The sequence below is a fragment of the Cherax quadricarinatus genome, chromosome 43 (assembly GCF_038502225.1).
Source record: "Cherax quadricarinatus isolate ZL_2023a chromosome 43, ASM3850222v1, whole genome shotgun sequence".
In the NCBI taxonomy this organism is placed as follows: domain Eukaryota; kingdom Metazoa; phylum Arthropoda; class Malacostraca; order Decapoda; family Parastacidae; genus Cherax; species Cherax quadricarinatus.
The window spans coordinates 26,389,708-26,412,595 of record NC_091334.1 but is presented as its reverse complement, the minus strand read 5'-3'; the positions used below and the strand labels follow the sequence as shown (position 1 = coordinate 26,412,595).

Here is a 22,888-nt window from a genome sequence, read left to right as displayed (position 1 = left end):
CTCTCTTAACCTCTCTCTTTTTCTCCATATACTCTTCCCTCCTTGCATCACTTCTACTTTGTAAAAACTTCTCATATGCTAACTTTTTCTCCCTTACTACTCTCTTTACATCATCATTCCACCAATCGCTCCTCTTCCCTCCTGCACCCACTTTCCTGTAACCACAAACTTCTGCTGAACACTCTAACACTACATTTTTAAACCTACCCCATTCCTCTTCGACCCCATTGCCTATGCTCTCATTAGCCCATCTACCCTCCAATAGCTGTTTATATCTTACCCTAACTGCCTCCTCTTTTAGTTTATAAACCTTCACCTCTCTCTTCCCTGATGCTTCTATTCTCCTTGTATCCCATCTACCTTTTACTCTCAGTGTAGCTACAACTAGAAAGTGATCTGATATATCTGTGGCCCCTCGATAAACATGTACATCCTGAAGTCTACTCAACAGTCTTTTATCTACTAATACATAATCCAACAAACTACTGTCATTTCGCCCTACATCATATCGTGTATACTTATTTATCCTCTTTTTCTTAAAATATGTATTACCTATAACTAAACCCCTTTCTATACAAAGTTCAATCAAAGGGCTCCCATTATCATTTACACCTGGCACCCCAAACTTACCTACCACACCTTCTCTAAAAGTTTCTCCTACTTTAGCATTCAGGTCCCCTACCACAATTACTCTCTCACTTGGTTCAAAGGCTCCTATACATTCACTTAACATCTCCCAAAATCTCTCTCTCTCCTCTGCATTCCTCTCTTCTCCAGGTGCATACACGCTTATTATGACCCACTTCTCGCATCCAACCTTTACTTTAATCCACATAATTCTCGAATTTACACATTCATATTCTCTTTTCTCCTTCCATAACTGATCATTTAACATTACTGCTACCCCTTCCTTTGCTCTAACTCTCTCAGATACTCCAGATTTAATCCCATTTATTTCCCCCCACTGAAACTCTCCTACCCCCTTCAGCTTTGTTTCGCTTAGAGCCAGGACATCCAACTTCTTTTCATTCATAACATCAGCAATCATCTGTTTCTTGTCATCTGCACTACATCCACGCACATTTAAACAACCCAGTTTTATAAAGTTTTTCTTCTTCTCTTTTTTAGTAAATGTATACAGGAGAAGGGGTTACTAGCCCATTGCTCCCGGCATTTTAGTCGCCTCATACGACACGCATGGCTTACGGAGGAAAGATTCTTTTCCACTTCCCCATGGACAATAGAAGAAATAAAAAAGAACAAGAGCTATTTAGAATAAGGAGAAAAACCTAGATGTATGTATATATATATATATGCATGTGCGTGTCTGTGAAGTGTGACCAAAGTGTAAGTAGGAGTAGCAAGATATCCCTGTTATCTAGCGTGTTTATGAGACAGAAAAAGAAAACCAGCAATCCTACCATCATGCAAAACAGTTACAGGTTTTTGTTTCACAGTCATCTGGCAGGACGGTAGTACTTCCCTGGGTGGTTGCTGTCTACCAACCTACTACCTACTACTAACAATGGTGTTGAAGGAATTTGTATTTGGGTGGAAGATGACAAAAATTGTGTTGTTGGCAAAGAGAACAGTGCTAAGTTGCTGTTATATGTTTTGAAGATCACTGATGTATAAAAGGAAAAACAGAGGACCAATGGAATGACTATTTCAACAGGTGTTGTTGATGAAGTTGTGACCTTGATAGAGACATGTTGGTGTCTGTTAGGTAAGACTTCATATATGTGAGTGCATGATCTCTGATACCATAATGATCTAGTTAGAGGTGTAGGATGCTCTGGTCTACTGTATCAAAACCTTTGCTAAGGTCCATAAAGAGGCCTGGTGGATAGTCATTATTTTCAAGAGCTGTATAAAGGAAGTCTAACAGTTTTATGATAACATTTGTGCTTTTAGCTGGTCAACCCAGACTGTCAGGGGTTGAATATATTGAGTGATGCCAGAAAGGAGTATAATTGTGTGTGTAATGTTTTATAAACTTTAGATAACAGTGGTAGGTTAAATATTGGTTTGTAGTTATTTACATCAGTTCCGTCACCATCTTTGTGTATTGGAGTAACTTTTGCTGTCTTGAGTAATGTCGGAAAAGTGTTGGTTTCTAGTGATTTGTTAAAGAGTGACATAATGGCAGATGAAAGGACATGAGCTACTCTCTTGAACAACAGTGGTGGAACTTGACCTAATTTTCTGACTTGTTTTTTTAGTGAATTAACCCTTAAATGGTCCAAACGTATATATACGTTCTCTCGCATAGCGCCCCAAACATATATATACATTTCATTTGTCATTCATTCAACATTTGCACGATATGCCTGAATCGCCTAGACATGAGAGAATGGGTGTGCGCCATATGAAAAAAATTGGGGATGCCTGGGTATCACATGCTCTTTTTTCCTATAATTTTTTTTTTTCTCTCAAAATATTCGGGGCGCTGCGCAGGTTATTTTTATTATTATTTTTATTATCACACTGGCCGATTCCCACCAAGGCAGGGTGGCCCGAAAAAGAAAAACTTTCACCATCATTCACTCCATCACTGTCTTGCCAGAAGGGTGCTTTACACTACAGTTTTTAAACTGCAACATTAACACCCCTCCTTCAGAGTGCAGGCACTGTACTTCCCATCTCCAGGACTCAAGTCCGGCCTGCCGGTTTCCCTGAATCCCTTCATAAATGTTACTTTGCTCACACTCCAACAGCACGTCAAGTATTAAAAACCATTTGTCTCCATTCACTCCTATCAAACACGCTCACGCATGCCTGCTGGAAGTCCAAGCCCCTCGCACACAAAACCTCCTTTACCCCCTCCCTCCAACCCTTCCTAGGCCGACCCCTACCCCGCCTTCCTTCCACTACAGACTGATACACTCTTGAAGTCATTCTGTTTCGCTCCATTCTCTCTACATGTCCGAACCACCTCAACAACCCTTCCTCAGCCCTCTGGACAACAGTTTTGGTAATCCCGCACCTCCTCCTAACTTCCAAACTACGAATTCTCTGCATTATATTCACACCACACATTGCCCTCAGACATGACATCTCCACTGCCTCCAGCCTTCTCCTCGCTGCAACATTCATCACCCACGCTTCACACCCATATAAGAGCGTTGGTAAAACTATACTCTCATACATTCCCCTCTTTGCCTCCAAGGACAAAGTTCTTTGTCTCCACAGACTCCTAAGTGCACCACTCACTCTTTTTCCCTCATCAATTCTATGATTCACCTCATCTTTCATAGACCCATCCGCTGACACGTCCACTCCCAAATATCTGAATACGTTCACCTCCTCCATACTCTCTCCCTCCAATCTGATATTCAATCTTTCATCACCTAATCTTTTTGTTATCCTCATAACCTTACTCTTTCCTGTATTCACCTTTAATTTTCTTCTTTTGCACACCCTACCAAATTCATCCACCAATCTCTGCAGCTTCTCTTCAGAATCTCCCAAGAGCACAGTGTCATCAGCAAAGAGCAGCTGTGACAACTCCCACTTTGTGTGTGATTCTTTATCTTTTAACTCCACGCCTCTTGCCAAGACCCTCGCATTTACTTCTCTTACAACCCCATCTATAAATATATTAAACAACCACGGTGACATCACACATCCTTGTCTAAGGCCTACTTTTACTGGGAAAAAATTTCCCTCTTTCCTACATACTCTAACTTGAGCCTCACTATCCTCGTAAAAACTCTTCACTGCTTTCAGTAACCTACCTCCTACACCATACACTTGCAACATCTGCCACATTGCCCCCCTATCCACCCTGTCATACGCCTTTTCCAAATCCATAAATGCCACAAAAACCTCTCTAGCCTTATCTAAATACTGTTCACTTATATGTTTCACTGTAAACACCTGGTCCACACACCCCCTACCTTTCCTAAAGCCTCCTTGTTCATCTGCTATCCTATTCTCCGTCTTACTCTTAATTCTTTCAATTATAACTCTACCATACACTTTACCAGGTACACTCAACAGACTTATCCCCCTATAATTTTTGCACTCTCTTTTATCCCCTTTGCCTTTATACAAAGGAACTATGCATGCATGCTGCGCAGGTGACTGTATATATACGTTTGGACCATTTAAGGGTTAATAATCAATGTGACTTCAGTGGGCTCAGTTTGAGCAACATAGAACACAGGATATGAGAGAGTGTTTTCCAGTTCTGTTTTATATCTCCTCATGTTTCATTGAGTTTGCTTGGATAATGCAGTTATTTGGGCTTCTTTATTATTTTGGTAAGGACTAATGTATAGTTTTTAGTGGTATAAACCTTGGTAATAAATATTGACAAGGTAGTTTAGAAAAACATGTAAGCAAACACTGGGACAATATTTATTAGAAAATGTTTCAGTCTTGAGACCTGTGTTAATTTCAACTTCTTCAAGTATCAGGACAACTGTTACAAACAGAGCTTTGGGATGGCAATGGGCAGCCTGCTCAGTGCTGTGCTTGCCAATCTCCTCATGGAAAAACCTAAAGACAGAAACTCAGCACTTTCATTCCCAATACAGTTACCTGGCTAAGATACGTTGATGATATATTGGTTTTCTACCAGGCCCTCAACAAGATCACTGCAACCGAATCATCAATAAAGTTTACACTTGAACTCGAGAAAGATGATAAACTTCCTTTCCTTGACGTCCTCCTGTGCAGATCTCCCAAAAGTGACAAACTTCTCTTCAAAGTGTACAGAAAATGTACCAACAAGGACGATCTTATACACTTCTATTCACACCACACACCTGCACTAAAAGACAACCCCATGTTGGTGTCTTCTTGAGAACTCTTCACATCTCCAGCCCTTGTTTTCTTGAAGAATGATGTATCTACATAACGTAAGCCTTTACACATCTTTCTTCATCTGGGATTGTAGACTCAAGGCACAAACTATCCTCAACAAACTGCCCATGGAACAGCCCTCTAAGCAGTTCATAGTGCTCCCATGTGGTAATGTTGCCACGAATACTCGTCGGGCACTTGCTAAGAACAACATAAATGTTTCCACTATAAACACATCCATCAAAGACCTCACTACGAAACGCAGCCCCACACCTCTAACTTCCACATCAGGTGCCTACGCCATCCCTTCTGGATTCTGTTCCAAGAAATATGTAGGTGAAACAGGCAGAGATCTTGTGGTACTCCTGAACAAGCATCGAAATATCAGTAACAGAGATAAATTGTGGTACGCCTGTGTCCTCCACAGAGAGTCCATGGAGCATTTGATGAACTAGGATGATGCACAATTTGTTCTCACCAAACAAGACCTTAGATGCCGACAGTGTCTAGAAGCCTTGCTAATCGCCATCACTGACACAATAGAACGTAACACTGGAAACCACAAAATTTCTAAAGCGTTATCATACATGATACTCAACCAGGCAAAGTGCCAACAACACAGGGGTCACATGATCTCGTTGTCTACTCGTCGTCATCCCAATATGGTATTCTTCAGGACACCATGCGTCACTCACACCTCACTCTCCGCCTATATAGACTGTCTTCAACCTCTGTATGTTAGAAGTGATCAAGGTCTCAGGACTGAAACTTTTTCTAATAAATATGTCCTAGTGTTTGCTTACATGTTTTTCTAAACCCTAGTTTTTAGTATGTTCTTTACTTATTAAGCCAAGTCTGTATTATTTTTGTAATGATGTTTCTTATCTATGGATCTGAGGACGGTGTTTGTTAGCCTTGAGGCGGCTACCTAGTCTCTTAGTAGTGATCTGCTTAGTTTTTATAGGAGATTGTTTGTTGTAGAGGCTTTGTATATTTTGTAGAAAATTTTTAACCAATTCATCAACTCTGCCATTGTTAAATTTGTGGGCCAATCAGTGGAACTTAGAGCTGTAATATGTTATTCATTGATGACTCGTCATGGAGATGAAATGAGATCTCACTATATTCTATTGGTCGCTTACAAATGTTTGTTATGAGGAAGATGAGGTAGTGATCAGTGGTATTATCTGTGATTATCACAGCTTTGAGACCAGATAATATATATATGATCAATTATGGTTGTACTCATCACAGTTAACCTTGTTGGTTTAGTTATCATTGGTATGAACGATGTATTGTTCATACTATTAATGAAGGCAGTTACTGGTGGGTCCTGGGTTAGGTCAAGGTTAATGTTGAAGTTATTAGCAAGTACTAAGTAACGTTTGTTGAGTTGCTTGTTAGTTACGTATTAGGTTTTTAATGTTGTCGCCAAAGTTTGGTATGCACTAGGGCCCCGCTTTGCGGCGTTTCGCCTTGCAGCATTCCACTAACACAGACATTTCAAAACTCGCTACACGGTTCCTCCACCTGACTTTCTAATACGGTCACCGCTCCCCCACCCAACTTATTTACATTCTCCGTGAGCACCGCATCTCTCCGTCATGTCTGGAAACTTTTCAAAATTTCAAGTATTTTAAAGTTATTTCATGTTTAATATATACACTGTACTCTGATACTTATAGTTATGTGTGCCTGTACCTAAATAAACTTACACACTGCTGGCATGCAGGTACACATTAAAATCATCAAGTGTTTTATTAGTCTTGAGGGCGCCATATTAATAATGATAATTTTTGTTTTCAACAAACTGGCTGCATCTCACCAAGGCAGGGTGGCCTAAAAAGAAAAATGAAAGTTTCTCTTTTTAAATTTAGTAATTTATACAGAAGGGGTTACTAGCCCCTTGCTCCCGGCATTGTAGTCGCCCCTTACAACACGCATGGCTTACGGAGGAAGAATTCTGTTCCACTTCCCCATGGAGATAAGAGGAAATAAACAAGAACAAGAACTAGAAAGAAAATAGAAGAAAACCCAGAGGGGTGTGTATATATATGCTTGTACATGTATGTGTAGTGTGACCTAAAGGTAAGTAGAAGGAGCAAGACGTACCTGAAATCTTGCATGTTTATGAGACAGAAAAAAGACACCAGCAATCCTACCATCATGTAAAACAATTACAGGTTTCCGTTTTACACTCACTTGGCAGGATGGTAGTACCCCTCTGGGCGGCTGCTGTCTACCAACCTACTACCTACGTAATAATGATAATACGCAATAATAATCACTCTGAGGCATATTAAATGTCATATACTATTACATTAACCCTTTGACTGTCGCAACCCCCAATCCTGAGGTGTCTCCTGGTGTTGCAAAATTTAAAAAAAAAATTATTTTTTCTTATGAAATGATAGAGAATCTTTTCCCGATTGTAATGACACCAAAAAAACGAAATCTGATGGAAAACTGACGGAATTATGCTCTCGCGAAGTTAGCGACCTCGGCGCTGTTTACAAATCGGCGATTTTGCCCACTTCGAGCCCTATTTTCAGCTAATTCCATTGTTCCAGTTGCCCAAACTCATAGCTATTTCTTTAGAACTCCATTCTTTCTATCGACTGAGTACAAGAAGCTGTCCATTTACCGATTTCAACCACCTAATAATGTGGTCAGAAATTTGCAATTTGGCCCATTTCACGAAAACTAAAAAATATGACAATTTCAAAATAAAGTCCAGAATGAACAATGCAGACATTCCTGGCTCTAAAATAACATTTTCTTTGCTCATCAGTCATGTCTCCAGGCCCCTCTGATATTACTCTTGCTTTCTATTTTGAATTTTTGTTCAAACAAAAAATAGAAGACTTACTATTATGCAGACTACTGCAATACTGTAATAATTGTATAAATAACATCAACCCATTCATGACTGCATATTAGAATGGCTAGTTGGACATTTATTGGACAATGACATCATTTGTTTACTTTTGAACATTGGCAAAAATCAAACATTTCCCCTACTTTGAGCTCCATTTCTAGGTTCTTTTTATAGTAAAATCAATCAAAATCACCTCTATTTCTATAATATGTTTTCCATTCTATCAAATGAGACCAAGAAAACGAGAATACAACCATAAATACTATACGAAAATAGACCACAAAGTCGGCATTTTAATTAAAAAAACGGTCGGAGTTTTTTTTTTCTCATTATGCACTGCGTGCTCCAGGATTTTTTTTATATGGTGCACACTGACCACACAGACCCATTCTCTCACATGTGGGCCTACCAGGTTTCTCCTGCTTGATTTGAAGCCGCTAGAATTTATGAGTATATATACGTCAAACACGGTACCTCGTAAGACGTATATATACGGCCGCGACAGTCAAAGGGTTAATATAAACATTTTCATTAATCCATCTATGATATTTTTTTTCAAAATTATATAATAAACATGCTACATAACATATAAACATGATAAATACACCCCACAGTAGAATAAATTAACATTGATATGAAATGTTACATGTATGAACCAAAACCAGATGTCTGCTTGTTTACATAACTCCATGTCTGTCTCCTCTCTCATTTACTCGTTCTCTCTCTCGTTTATTCTTTTTTACCTCGTTTACTCACCTCTCACTCTACATTAAGACTACAAATATTTTTAAGGTAAATAATGAGTGTACTATATGTGCATTTTATCACGCTGGGGCACTTTATTTGTCATAGTATATTACATGTGGGTGGAGGTGGCCAGGCTGGCTACCACCTCTCCCACACCTGACTTTTTTTTTTTTTTTTTTCTCAACAAGTCGGTCGTCTCCCACCGAGGCAGGGTGACCCAAAAAAAGAAAGAAAATCCCCAAAAAGAAAATACTTTCATCATCATTCAACACTTTCACCACACTCACACATTATCACTGCTTTTGCAGAGGTGCTCAGAATATAACAGCTTAGAAGCATATACGTATAGAGATACACAACATACCTGACTTCTTACAATAAATACTACTCACCTTTCATCCTACATTAAGACTACAAATATTCTAAGGTAAGTAATGAGTGTACTGTGTGTGTATTTTACTTTTTATTGTTTTTAATGCCTAGTTCTATTACTAACTTAATACAGGTCCACACCCCTTAAATCCGAAATTCTGAAATTTGAAAAGTTCCAAAAGCCGAAGTTTTTTCGTGGAGTGTGGAGCGTCAGTCATCTCTGTGCTGGGAGGACTTACTCAGAGATCTGATGTTGTAGTTGAAAACTGATATAGTCCTGGTTATCATAGTGCAGTGGACCCTCAGTTTTCATGTTTAATCCGTTCCAGAGAGATCAGTGAAAATGTAAGTCGGCGAGAACCGAGACCATTTTCCCCATAAGAAATAATGTAAATCCAATTATTCCGTTTCAGACACCCAGAAGTATTAACAAAAAAAAATTTTTTTTTTAGGTTATAGATTTACATGCAGAAAAGAACGACAAATAAATATAAAGCACTAATAAAATGTTTAAATAAACATTTAACATCACACTAACCTTTATTGAAGATTCTTGTTGGCATATGGCAGTTGGGGCGGAGGGAAGGTGGAGGAGAGTTTATTGTTGGAGACAGGACAGTATACCTCAGTATGACACTAATATCAACTCCACGGCTTATTTATCTATTACAATTCATCTAATATGGCATAATAAACAATGTTAACCCCTTCAGGGTCCAAGGCCCAAATCTGAAGTGGTGCCCCAGTGTCCAAGAATTTTCAAAAAAAAAATTTGTTATTTTTTCTTGTGAAATGGTAGAGAATCTTTTTGTGAAGGTAATAAAACAAAAAGTACAAAATTTGATGGAAAATTGACGAAATTATGCTCTCGCGAATTTTGATGTGTCAGCGATATTTACGAATCGGCGAGTTTGCCGACTTTGACTCCCATTTAAGGCCAATTACATTATTCCAGTCAACCAAATTCTTAGCTATTTCACTAGTATTACTTCTATTCTATCGATTGAGCACAAGAAATCGCCATGTCAACTGTTTCAACTACAAATTAAAGTGATCAGAAATTGTTAATTTGGCCAATTTTACACAAAGTTCAAAATATTCCAATTTCAAAATAGGGTCCAGAATAAACAATGTAGGTATTCCTGGAACTAAACTAACATTTCCTCTGTTCATTAGTTATGTTTTGAGGCTTTACAAATAAATTCCATTTTGATTTTTTATTCACATAATGAATTTTTATTCACACCAAAAAATAGAAGATTTACTGTTATGCAATACTGTAATAATTGTATAAATATCATCACCATATTTGTGAATGTATATTAGACCCACCAGCTGGCATGTATTAGACATGTGAGGTCGTTTGTTTACTCTTGAATATCGGCAAAAATTTAACATTTCTGCTACTTTGAGCTCAGTTTCAAGCCATTTCCAGTGCTAAAACCAATCAAAATCATCTTTATTTCTGTAATATGTCTTCCATTCTATCAAATGAGACCAAGAAATCGCAAATACAACTATAAAAAACATACGAAAAACACTGCAAAGTCGCTGTTTTAATCGAAAAATCATGATTTCAGTTTTTTTCTCTCATTATACACTGCGTGCTGCAGGATCTCTTTTATGTGGTGCACACATACCACATAGATGTATTCTCTCATATCTAGGCCCATATGTACCACTCACAGTTTATCAGAGTGAGCTGAGCTCATGACGTAGATCTACGGTTTGGACCCTGAACGTAAAGCCGTAGATCTACGGGACAGACCCTCAAAGGGTTAATAACATAGAAACATGACATATACTCTAGAATGAATAAAATATGCCATTATGTACTATGTATATCACAAATGGTGGTGTGGTGTTGTTGTTGGGTGTATAAGGGCCACTGAGAGCATAAGCCGTACATAGTGGTGGTGAAGGTGGCAGCAGAGGCGATGGTGTTGTCAGTAGCCCTATATAACTCCGACAACATTCAAGGAGTTAGGTTCATGCTGTCCTTTTTCTATCGATTAATCGCTTAACTTACTTGCTACACTGTTAATGCTACACTTTATCACTGGCTGGCACTATAGCCTTTATCGACTTGTGCTGCTTTAGTATTGTACATATCGTAGAATTGCTGAAGAAGGCACATTCTCCCCTCTCTCTTCCTCCTCCTCCACTTTGGTACTTTGCTATGATTTCTTTCTTTAATTCTATTGTGTTCCTCACTTTCTTTACCAAAGGACTGGCACTAGGAGCTTTCTTTGGGCCCATGGTGGCTTATTTAGAAGTCACACTCAAACAAGTGCCAAAAACAATGGATTATTATAAAATGTTTCATATGACCTCGCAGGATTATGTTCACTCACTGAGAAACAACACGACACTGCCTGAGAATGCGTGTGGGAGGCGGCTTTGTCTGCGTGCTGGGCACTGGACAGGTTCCGTGCCATCGACGAAATCGGAACCAATATTTTGATGAAAAAAGTCAGCGAAAATGGAAATTGGTGATAATGGAGATCGATGAAAAGGGAGGGTCCACTGTATTATTATTATCATTAACCCTTTCAGGGTTGGTGCCGTACTAGTACGGCTTGCACGCCAGGGTTGGTGCCATACTAGTACACACAAATTCTAGTGCCTTCAAATCTAGCGAGAGAAAGCTGGTAGGCCTACATATGAAAGAATGGGTCTGTGTGGTCACTGTGCACAGTATAGAAAAAATCCTGCAGCACACAGTGCATAATGAGAGAAAAAAACTCCGATCGTGTTTTTGCTTTAAAACAGCGACTTTGCAGTGTATTTTCCTATGCTATTTATGGTTATATTCTAGTTTTCTTGGTCTCATTTTATAGAATGGAAGACATATTACAGAAATTGAGATGATTTGGATTGGTTTCACAATGAAAAGTACCTTGTAATTGAGCTCAAAGTAGCAGAAATGTTCGATTTTTACCAAAGTTCAAAAGTAAACAAATCATGCCACGCGTCCAATACACGTCAACTGGTGAGTCTAATATTCTTTCACAAGTGCGCTGATATTATTTATACCATTTCTACACTAATACAGTAGTCTGCATAACAGTAAATCTTCTATTTTTTTGTGAGAATAAAAATTGAAAGTGGAAAGTAAAAGAAATGTAAGAGGGGCCTGGGGACGTGACTAATGAACAGAGAAAATGTTATTTTAGTGCCAGGAATGTCTTTCTTGTTTATTCTGGACCCTGTTTGGAAATTGGCATCTTTTGAAATGTGTGTGAAATTGGCAAAATTGCCAATTTCTGACCACTTTATTGGATAGTTGAAATCAGTAAGTGGGTGGTTTCTTGTACTCATTCAATAGAAAAAATGGAGTTCTAGCGAAATAGTTATGATTTTTGTCGACTGGTACATTGGAATTGGTCGGAAATAGGGCTCAAGTTGGGCAAAATCGTCGATGCATAAACATCGTCAAGACCACTAACTTTGCCAGAGCATAATTCTGTAAGTTTTCCATCAAATTTCATACTTTTGGTGTCATTATGATCAGGAAAAGGTTCTCTGTCATTTCATAATTTTTTTTTTTTGAAATTTTTGACCCTGAGAACAAGTTTAGGAGAGGGCCTGTCGACCCTGAAAAGGTTAATATGGCATCTCCAGACATAAGACACTCTTACTGATTTTAATGTGTACCTGCATGCCAGCACAACGTGTAAGTTTATTTAGGTACAGGTGTACATAAATATAATTATCAGAGTACAGTGGACCCCCGCATAACGATTACCTCCAAATGTGATCAATTATGTAAGTGTATTTAAGTAAGTGCATTTGTACGTGTATGTTTCGGGGTCTGAAATAGACTAATCTACTTCACAATATTCCTTATGGGAACAAATTCGGTCAGTACTGGCACCTGAACATACTTCTGGAGTGAAAAAATATCGTTAACCGGGGGTCCACTGTATATATAAAATATGTAATAACTTTTAGAAACACTTGAAATTTTGGAAAGTTTCCAGACATAATGGAGAGATGCGGTGCTCCTGGAGCTCACGGAGAATGTAAACAAAAACAGGTGGGACGTGGTGACTGTATTAGAAAGTCAGGTGGAGGTAGTCGTATAGCGAGGTTTGGTCGTAATTTGAAATGTCTGTATTAGCAGAATACCGTAAAGTGGGGCCCTGTTGTATTCCTGGTTATCATAGCACTTACTGAGGCATGTAATATTGTAGTTGAAAACTGATATATTCCTGGATGAAGTTAGGATTTGGAATGTAGTGGACAAGGTAGAAGTTGACATCAGTACGACTTAGTTGGTATAACTGTAGAAGTCTGCGATAATGTGACGTATAAGACAAGTTGGTAAAAGTTTGAGTTAATTAAAAGAAGAAAAATAGAAAACAGTGCCATTAACCCTTAAATGGTCCAAACGTATTTATAACTTTTTTCAACATCTTAAAGTATGTAAAAAAACTTTTATCTACATTTTTTTTTGTTATGTTTGAAAATATGTAAAAAAAACGTAGATCTACTTTTGTAGCTCCGAATTTGAACGTCGATCTGTTTGGAGCGTTTAAGGGTTAAGTACAAGGTGAAATGATTCACTAAGAACTAATAAAGACGATAAAAATGACAACAGGATTTATGTGTAATAATAAATTATGCTAAAGAATTGGTCGAGTAAGTGTTACGTAGTCAACCTGTACTGAATAAAATTAGTCAAAATAAAAAATAAAAATGCTATTAAACAAAAGATAATGTACTATAAGCTAGTAAACAAGATAATGTACTATAAGTTAGTAAACAAGATAATGTACTATAAGCTAGTAAACAAGATAATGTACTATAAGTTAGTAAACAAGATAATGTACTATAAGCTAGTAAACAAGATAATGTACTATAAGCTAGTAAACAAGATAATGTACTATAAGTTAGTAAACAAGATAATGTACTATAAGCTAGTAAACAAGATAATGTACTATAAGCTAGTAAACAAGATAATGTACTATAAGTTAGTAAACAAGATAATGTACTATAAGCTAGTAAACAAGATAATGTACTATAAGTTAGTAAACAAGATAATGTACTATAGGTTAGTAAACAAGATAATGTACTATAAGCTAGTAAACAAGATAATGTACTATAAGTTAGTAAACAAGATAATGTACTATAAGTTAGTAAACAAGATAATGTACTATAAGTTAGTAAACAAGATAATGTACTATAAGTTAGTAAACAAGATAATGTACTATAAGTTAGTAAACAAGATAATGTACTATAAGCTAGTAAACAAGATAATGTACTATAAGCTAGTAAACAAGATAATGTACTATAAGCTAGTAAACAAGATAATGTACTATAAGTTAGTAAACAAGATAATGTACTATAAGTTAGTAAACAAGATAATGTACTATAAGTTAGTAAACAAGATAATGTACTATAAGTTAGTAAACAAGATAATGTACTATAAGTTAGTAAACAAGATAATGTACTATAAGTTAGTAAACAAGATAATGTACTATAAGTTAGTAAACAAGATAATGTACTATAAGTTAGTAAACAAGATAATGTACTATAAGTTAGTAAACAAGATAATGTACTATAAGTTAGTAAACAAGATAATGTACTATAAGTTAGTAAACAAGATAATGTACTATAAGTTAGTAAACAAGATAATGTACTATAAGTTAGTAAACAAGATAATGTACTATAAGTTAGTAAACAAGATAATGTACTATAAGCTAGTAAACAAGATAATGTACTATAAGTTAGTAAACAAGATAATGTACTATTAAGTTAGTAAACAAGATAATGTACTATAAGCTAGTAAACAAGATAATGTACTATAAGTTAGTAAACAAGATAATGTACTATAAGTTAGTAAACAAGATAATGTACTATAAGTTAGTAAACAAGATAATGTACTATAATCTAGTAAACAAGATAATGTACTATAAGTTAGTAAACAAGATAATGTACTATAAGTTAGTAAACAAGATAATGTACTATAAGTTAGTAAACAAGATAATGTACTATAAGTTAGTAAACAAGATAATGTACTATAATCTAGTAAACAAGATAATGTACTATAATCTAGTAAACAAGATAATGTACTATAAGTTAGTAAACAAGATAATGTACTATAAGTTAGTAAACAAGATAATGTACTATAAGTTAGTAAACAAGATAATGTACTATAAGTTAGTAAACAAGATAATGTACTATAAGTTAGTAAACAAGATAATGTACTATAAGTTAGTAAACAAGATAATGTACTATAAGTTAGTAAACAAGATAATGTACTATAAGTTAGTAAACAAGATAATGTACTATAAGTTAGTAAACAAGATAATGTACTATAAACTAGTAAACAAGATAATGTACTATAAGCTAGTAAACATGATAATGTACTATAAACTAGTAAACAAGATAATGTAGTATAAGCTAGTAAACAAGATAATGTACTATAAACTAGTAAACAAGATAATGTAGTATAAGCTAGTAAACAAGATAATGTACTATAAACTAGTAAACAAGATAATGTACTATAAGTTAGTAAACAAGATAATGTACTATAAACTAGTAAACAAGATAATGTACTATAAGTTAGTAAACAAGATAATGTACTATAAGTTAGTAAACAAGATAATGTACTATAAGTTAGTAAACAAGATAATGTACTATAAACTAGTAAACAAGATAATGTACTATAAGCTAGTAAACATGATAATGTACTATAATCTAGTAAACAAGATAATGTACTATAAACTAGTAAACAAGATAATGTACTATAAGTTAGTAAACAAGATAATGTACTATAAGTTAGTAAACAAGATAAAGATAATGGTACCAGGATTCATCTGTAATAAAAGATTATACAAGAAAAAATGGGTCTAGCATAGTGAATATTATGAACCATGCATAGTGAATATTATGAACCATGCATAGTGAATATTATGAACCATGCATAGTGAATATTATGAACCATGCATAGTGAATATTATGAACCATGCATAGTGAATATTATGAACCATGCATAGTGAATATTATGAACCATGCATAGTGAATATTATGAACCATGCATACTGAATATTATGAACCATGCATAGTGAATATTATGAACCATGCATAGTGAATATTATGAACCATGCATAGTGAATATTATGAACCATGCATACTGAATATTATGAACCATGCATAGTGAATATTATGAACCATGCATAGTGAATATTATGAACCATGCATAGTGAATATTATGAACCATGCATAGTGAATATTATGAACCATGCATAGTGAATATTATGAACCATGCATACTGAATATTATGAACCATGCATAGTGAATATTATGAACCATGCATAGTGAATATTATGAACCATGCATAGTGAATATTATGAACCATGCATAGTGAATATTATGAACCATGCATAGTGAATATTATGAACCATGCATACTGAATATTATGAACCATGCATAGTGAATATTATGAACCATGCATAGTGAATATTATGAACCATGCATACTGAATATTATGAACCATGCATAGTGAATATTATGAACCATGCATAGTGAATATTATGAACCATGCATAGTGAATATTATGAACCATGCATAGTGAATATTATGAACCATGCATAGTGAATATTATGAACCATGCATACTGAATATTATGAACCATGCATAGTGAATATTATGAACCATGCATAGTGAATATTATGAACCATGCATACTGAATATTATGAACCATGCATAGTGAATATTATGAACCATGCATACTGAATATTATGAACCATGCATAGTGAATATTATGAACCATGCATACTGAATAAATGAATTTATAATGAACAAGTGAGGTATACCTGGAGGGTATACTTGAGTATACCTGGAGGGTATACTTGAGTATACCTGGAGGGTATACTTGAGTATACCTGGAGGGTATACTTGAGTATACCTGGAGGGTATACTTGAGTATACCTGGAGGGTATACTTGAGTATACCTGGAGGGTATACCTGGAGTATACCTGGAGGGTATACCTGGAGTATACCTAGAGGGTATACCTGGAGTATACCTGGAGGGTATACCTGGAGTATACCTAGAGGGTATACCTGGAGGGTATACCTGGAGTATACCTGGAGGGTATACTTGAGTATACCTGGAGGGTATACTTGAGTATACCTGGAGGGTATACTTGAGTATACCTGGAGGGTATTCCTGGAGGGTATACCTGGAGGGTATACCTGGAGTATACCTGGAGTATACTTGGAGGTTATACCTGGAGTATACCTGGAGGGTATACCTGGAGGTTATACCTGGAGGGTATACTTGAGTATACCTGGAGGGTATACTTGAGTATACCTAGAGGGTATACCTGGAGTATACCTAGAGGGTATACCTGGAGTATACCTAGAGGGTATACCTGGAGGTTATACCTGGAGGGTATACCTGGAGTATACCTAGAGGTTATACCTGGAGTATACCTGGAGGTTATACCTGGAGTATACCTGGAGGTTATACCTGGAGTATACCTAGAGGGTATACCTAGAGGGTATACCTGGAGTATACCTGGAAGGTATACCTGGAGTATACCTAGAGGGTATACCTGGAGTATACCTGGAGGGTATACCTGGAGTATACCTAGAGGGTATACCTGGAGTATACCTAGAGGGTATACCTGGATTATACCTGGAGGTTATACCTGGAGTATACCTGGAGGGTACACCTGGAGTATACCTAGAGGGTATACCTGGATTATATCTGGAGGTTATACCTGGAGTAAACCTGGAGGTTATACCTGGAGGGTACACCTGGAGTATACCTAGAGGGTATACCTGGAGGTTATACCTGGAGTATACCTGGAGGGTATACCTGGATTATACTTGGAGGGTATACTTGAGTATACCTGGAGGGTATACTTGAGTATACCTGGAGGGTATACCTAGAGTATACCTGGAGTGTACCTGGAGGGTATACCTGAGGGGTGTTCCGAGGGTCAACGCCTCCGTGGCCCAGTCTGTGACCAGGCTGCGTGGTGCCTTAGGATCTGATCAGCCAGGCTGTTACTGTGGGCCACACGCAAGCCGATGTACGAGCCACAGCCCGGCTGGTCAGGTACTGACTTTAGGTGCCTGTCTAGGGCCCTCTTGAAGACAGCCAGGTGTGGCATTAAATACTGAAGAGCATTAAGGAATGAGGTACATTGCACTCTACATGGGACAATGTTGATGTGACTTATGGGCTAGTCTGACTCACTCAGGCCAGTGTAAACACTTGCCAGGCAAATCAAATGTAGTCACAGATGCTTTATCTCGACACATTAGTACAGTAGTAAACAAATCATCCGTTCAGTGTCGAGGCTGTGAAGAATGTCCAAAGAACAAATCCTACGTGGTCTGTTGTGATTCAGTTTCATTGCAGGAAGATTGACCTCTCTGTGTGAAATCACCAGCACCTATCAGTGATTTTGTTATCCACCAGGAGTTACTTTATCTGACAGCTGCCCTGGGTACTAGCACAAGAGTACATCAGCTAGTAATTTCAAAGTCACTAGTGAATGTAGTGCTGATGTTATCTGTGGACTGGTTAGACTCGGTCAGGTCACTGCCTTTGGGATCTTGTTACATCTTGTCGCACAAAATCGTAATAGCACAATTACAAACAAACAATGGTACGGGTGGCATTAGAACCCATGGCAAGTGAGATTTATGACTTGCCGTAAGTTCTAACCTCACCCGTACCATGACTTTTTAGATCTTCTTTATTAGTTATTTGATGCATATAAATTGTGACTGATGTTTTTACAATGATTTTACCCTCTCGGGGAAAATGCTGATGAATATTGTCTTTCATCAGGTTTGAATTTACGTATGTAGCCAGTACGATAGATTCTGACATTGTTAAACACTCATCTACATACATTCTGCACTTTATCTTGTTGGAAGTATTAGGTCTTGTTTTACATCAATTGAATGATATGTTTTAGACCTGATCTGCCTAGCAGTCATGCCTCCTTGATGTGATTGTGAGACCTGGCAGCTCATGTTTCATTATCTGGGGTGTGTTTTGTAAGCAAGTGTAGTACTTTTTGGTAGGTAAGACACATAAGCAACAGTTAGGCAACTTTATTCCGAAACGTTTCGCCTACACAGTAGGCTTTTTCAGTCGAGTACAGAAAGTAGGCAGGAGCAGTAGGGATGTGAAGATGATGAAATCAGTCCATCACCCTTGAAGTCGTAGATTTGTTTTGTTTTGTTTCTACAGGTAAGTTAGGACTGCTTAAAATTATGGTATCTAGTAACTGTTGTTGTTCCACTAGATGCCTTTGATTCTGGAGGTATGTACATACTCATTTGTGTGTCCATGTTTGATTCTGGAGATAGGTTCTCATTGATGACTAGGACATGTACAACACCTTGGTGTGTCTATTGATGACTAAGACACATGTACAACACCTAGGTATGTGTTAGGGTACTGTGACATTGCAGTTAATTCCACTTAATGTTTGTCAGAATTCACACCGTCCCAGCGGAGCGGGTTGAGGAAACGAAGACGTGCCCAGTCACCCGTGAACACTCAACCCCAGAGTATTGAAGAATGGGTCGACGAGGACAAGCTCGACCTGTGGGAGATCCGCTTTTTTGGGGAGCGGCTGGAGCGGGCAGCAGTGGTGACCAAAAGGACAGTTGGGGAGCGGGGTGAGTCCATCCAGACGGTGACGACGCAGGGTGCCTCGCCGGCCGAGATCCGGGCCAGGATGGAGGAGCAGCTCAAGATCCAGCGGGCCAACTTTAACCAGAAGCGCGCGCTTGAGAACACACCTCTGGCCAAGGGCGGTATCGTCAAACTGTCACTCTGTTCGGCTGCTACCCTGACCACAGCGTCAGGAGCCAAATTGGCCCTACCAGCTGGTACTGGCACTAAGGTCGTTCAGGCTGGAGCGTCAACCATCATGGCCGTGAGTGGACCGATCCCTACTATAGTTTCCGGCAAGAAGATAATGGCCACGAGGGACGGCCGCATCATCACTGTGCAGACAACGTCGCCAGCAGCTGGTGGCAGCAGTGGAGCTGCAGCAGCGGCACAGCAGACAACGGGGAGCAGCGACAACAGTGGTATCAGCCTTGGCAGCAGCACCATCTTTCCCGTCAATGCTGGGCCGAAGGTCCATGTCACTACGCAGGGTAACAAGGTCATAAGACTACAGGCCGTCGGCACGAGTGCTGGCCAGCGGATGATTCTTCCTCGTTCCACCAATTCTGTGGCTCTTCAACCTCGCACTCCTCGTCCCGTGGTGCCAGCAACAGCAACTGCTGCAGCCACAACAAATTCCTCGACTACTGCTGCATCACCAACAACGCCAGCCACTCCCCGAGCTCCCAGTCAGCAGATACAGATTATCAGACTACCGGATGGCCAGTTGCAAGTCAGAGGCTTGTTTGATGGCCAGCAACTGATCCAGCGACCCGACGGCAAGTTCCAGCTCATCAACACCAAGACGGCAAGTGTTACTAACTCAGCAGCAGTGGTGCCAGCGACAGCTCAGGGTGCCACACCCGCTATTCAAGTGACACAGCAAACAAAAACTGTTGTTGCTGGTGGTGTCGGTGTTGCCAACGCCACCACGGACGGCAATCAGAAGGTTGCAGTGGGGAGCGCCACTGGCATACCTACCAGCCACGTTGTGAAAGTCAATGGTCAACCCATACTATTAAAGCAAGGTAATGACAGTAAACATGTCGTCACAGTTGGTGCCAGCGAAGCCGCTGCTGTCTCGCCCTCAGTCAACTGTGGTCGACAGACAGCTACCGCTCCAGTCAGCCAGACCCCACCGAGAATAAAGACCATCTTGGCGCCCGACGGCACTATGGTGAAGACGGTGATGACAAACAATGCTGCTGTGCCTGCCACCACCGCGCCCAACAACACTACCAATGCCACAGCTACTGAAGCCAAGAAGATTGTCAACTCTCAGAGCAACTCGACGACTTCGGGAAGCAGCCTGACGCTTAGGGTGCAAGTACGCATGACTGAACAAGGTCCCAAGACCATCATCCAGGGTCTGCAACCTGGAGTAGGTCTCACCAAGGACCACATCATGGCCATACAGCAACAAGTACGCAACATGTTGGCCCAGTGTAAGTATTAAACACTGTGTGTATGTATGTTGGTGTAGTGTATATCCCTCTCTGTATGTATGTTGGTGTAGTGTATATCCCTCTCTGTATGTATGTTGGTGTAGTGTATATCCCCCTCTGTACGTACGTTGATGTAGTGTATATCCCTCTCTGTACATATTGGTGTAGTGTATATCCCTCTCTGTACATATGTTGGTGTAGTGTATATCTCTCTCTCTCTCTACATATGTTGGTGCAGTGTATATCCCTCCCTCTACATATGTTGGTGTAGTGTATATCCTCTCTGTACATATGTTGGTGTAGTATATATCCCTCTACATATGTTGGTGCAGTGTATATCCTTCTCTGTACGTATGTTGGTGTAGTGTACGTATATCCCTCTCTACGTATGTTGGTGTAGTGTATATCCCTCTGTACATATGTTGGTATAGTATATTAACTTGTGTACTTATGTTGTCAAAGTATATATTGTGTACACATGTTGTAGTTCATTGGTTCCCAACATTTTCACCACCAAGAACCTTTTATGTATGTGTATATATATATACACACATACATAAACTCCCAAAGAATCACACACAAAGTGGGAGTTGTCACAGCTGCTCTTTGCTGATGACACTGTGCTCTTGGGAGATTCTGAAGAGAAGTTGCAGAGATTGGTGGATGAATTTGGTAGGGTGTGCAAAAGAAGAAAATTAAAGGTGAATACAGGAAAGAGTAAGGTTATGAGGATAACAAAAAGATTAGGTGATGAAAGATTGAATATCAGATTGGAGGGAGAGAGTATGGAGGAGGTGAACGTATTCAGATATTTGGGAGTGGACGTGTCAGCGGATGGGTCTATGAAAGATGAGGTGAATCATAGAATTGATGAGGGAAAAAGAGTGAGTGGTGCACTTAGGAGTCTGTGGAGACAAAGAACTTTGTCCTTGGAGGCAAAGAGGGGAATGTATGAGAGTATAGTTTTACCAACGCTCTTATATGGGTGTGAAGCATGGGTGATGAATGTTGCAGCGAGGAGAAGGCTGGAGGCAGTGGAGATGTCATGTCTGAGGGCAATGTGTGGTGTGAATATAATGCAGAGAATTCGTAGTTTGGAAGTTAGGAGGAGGTGCGGGATTACCAAAACTGTTGTCCACAGGGCTGAGGAAGGGTTGTTGAGGTGGTTCGGACATGTAGAGAGAATGGAGCGAAACGGAATGACTTCAAGAGTGTATCAGTCTGTAGTGGAAGGAAGGCGGGGTAGGGGTCGGCCTAGGAAAGGTTGGAGGGAGGGGGTAAAGGAGGTTTTGTGTGCGAGGGGCTTGGACTTCCAGCAGGCATGCGTGAGCGTGTTTGATAGGAGTGAATGGAGACAAATGGTTTTTAATACTTGACGTGCTGTTGGAGTGTGAGCAAAGTAACATTTATGAAGGGATTCAGGGAAACCGGCAGGCTGGACTTGAGTCCTGGAGATGGGAAGTACAGTGCCTGCACTCTGAAGGAGGGGTGTTAATGTTGCAGTTTAAAAACTGTAGTGTAAAGCACCCTTCTGGCAAGACAGTGATGGAGTGAATGATGGTGAAAGTTTTTCTTTTTCGGGGCCACCCTGCCTTGGTGGGAATCGGCCAGTGTGATAATAATAAAATAAAAATATAAATATATATATATATATATATATATATATAAATATATATATATATATATATATATATATATATATATATATATATATATATATATATATATATATATTATTATTTTTTTATTATCACACCGGCCGATTCCCACCAAGGCAGGGTGGCCCGAAAAAGAAAAACTTTCACCATCATTCACTCCATCACTGTCTTGCCAGAAGGGTGCTTTACACTACAGTTTTTAAACTGCAACATTAACACCCCTCCTTCAGAGTGCAGGCACTGTACTTCCCATCTCCAGGACTCAAGTCCGGCCTGCCGGTTTCCCTGAATCCCTTCATAAATGTTACTTTGCTCACACTCCAACAGC

At 38.8% G+C, this 22,888-nt stretch overlaps 1 protein-coding gene across 2 annotated transcripts in view; it reads left to right on the top strand.

The window, feature by feature from the left end:
* The window catches only part of LOC128694096 (nucleosome-remodeling factor subunit NURF301-like), a 175,104-nt gene that overhangs the window by 47,668 nt on the left and 104,548 nt on the right, over positions 1 to 22,888 (top strand). For both annotated transcript variants that reach the window (XM_070093764.1, XM_070093765.1), the window contains exon 13: positions 19,277 to 20,902. In XM_070093764.1, coding sequence (XP_069949865.1) covers positions 19,277 to 20,902 — 1,626 coding nt within the window. The remainder of the gene's footprint in view (positions 1 to 19,276; positions 20,903 to 22,888) is intronic.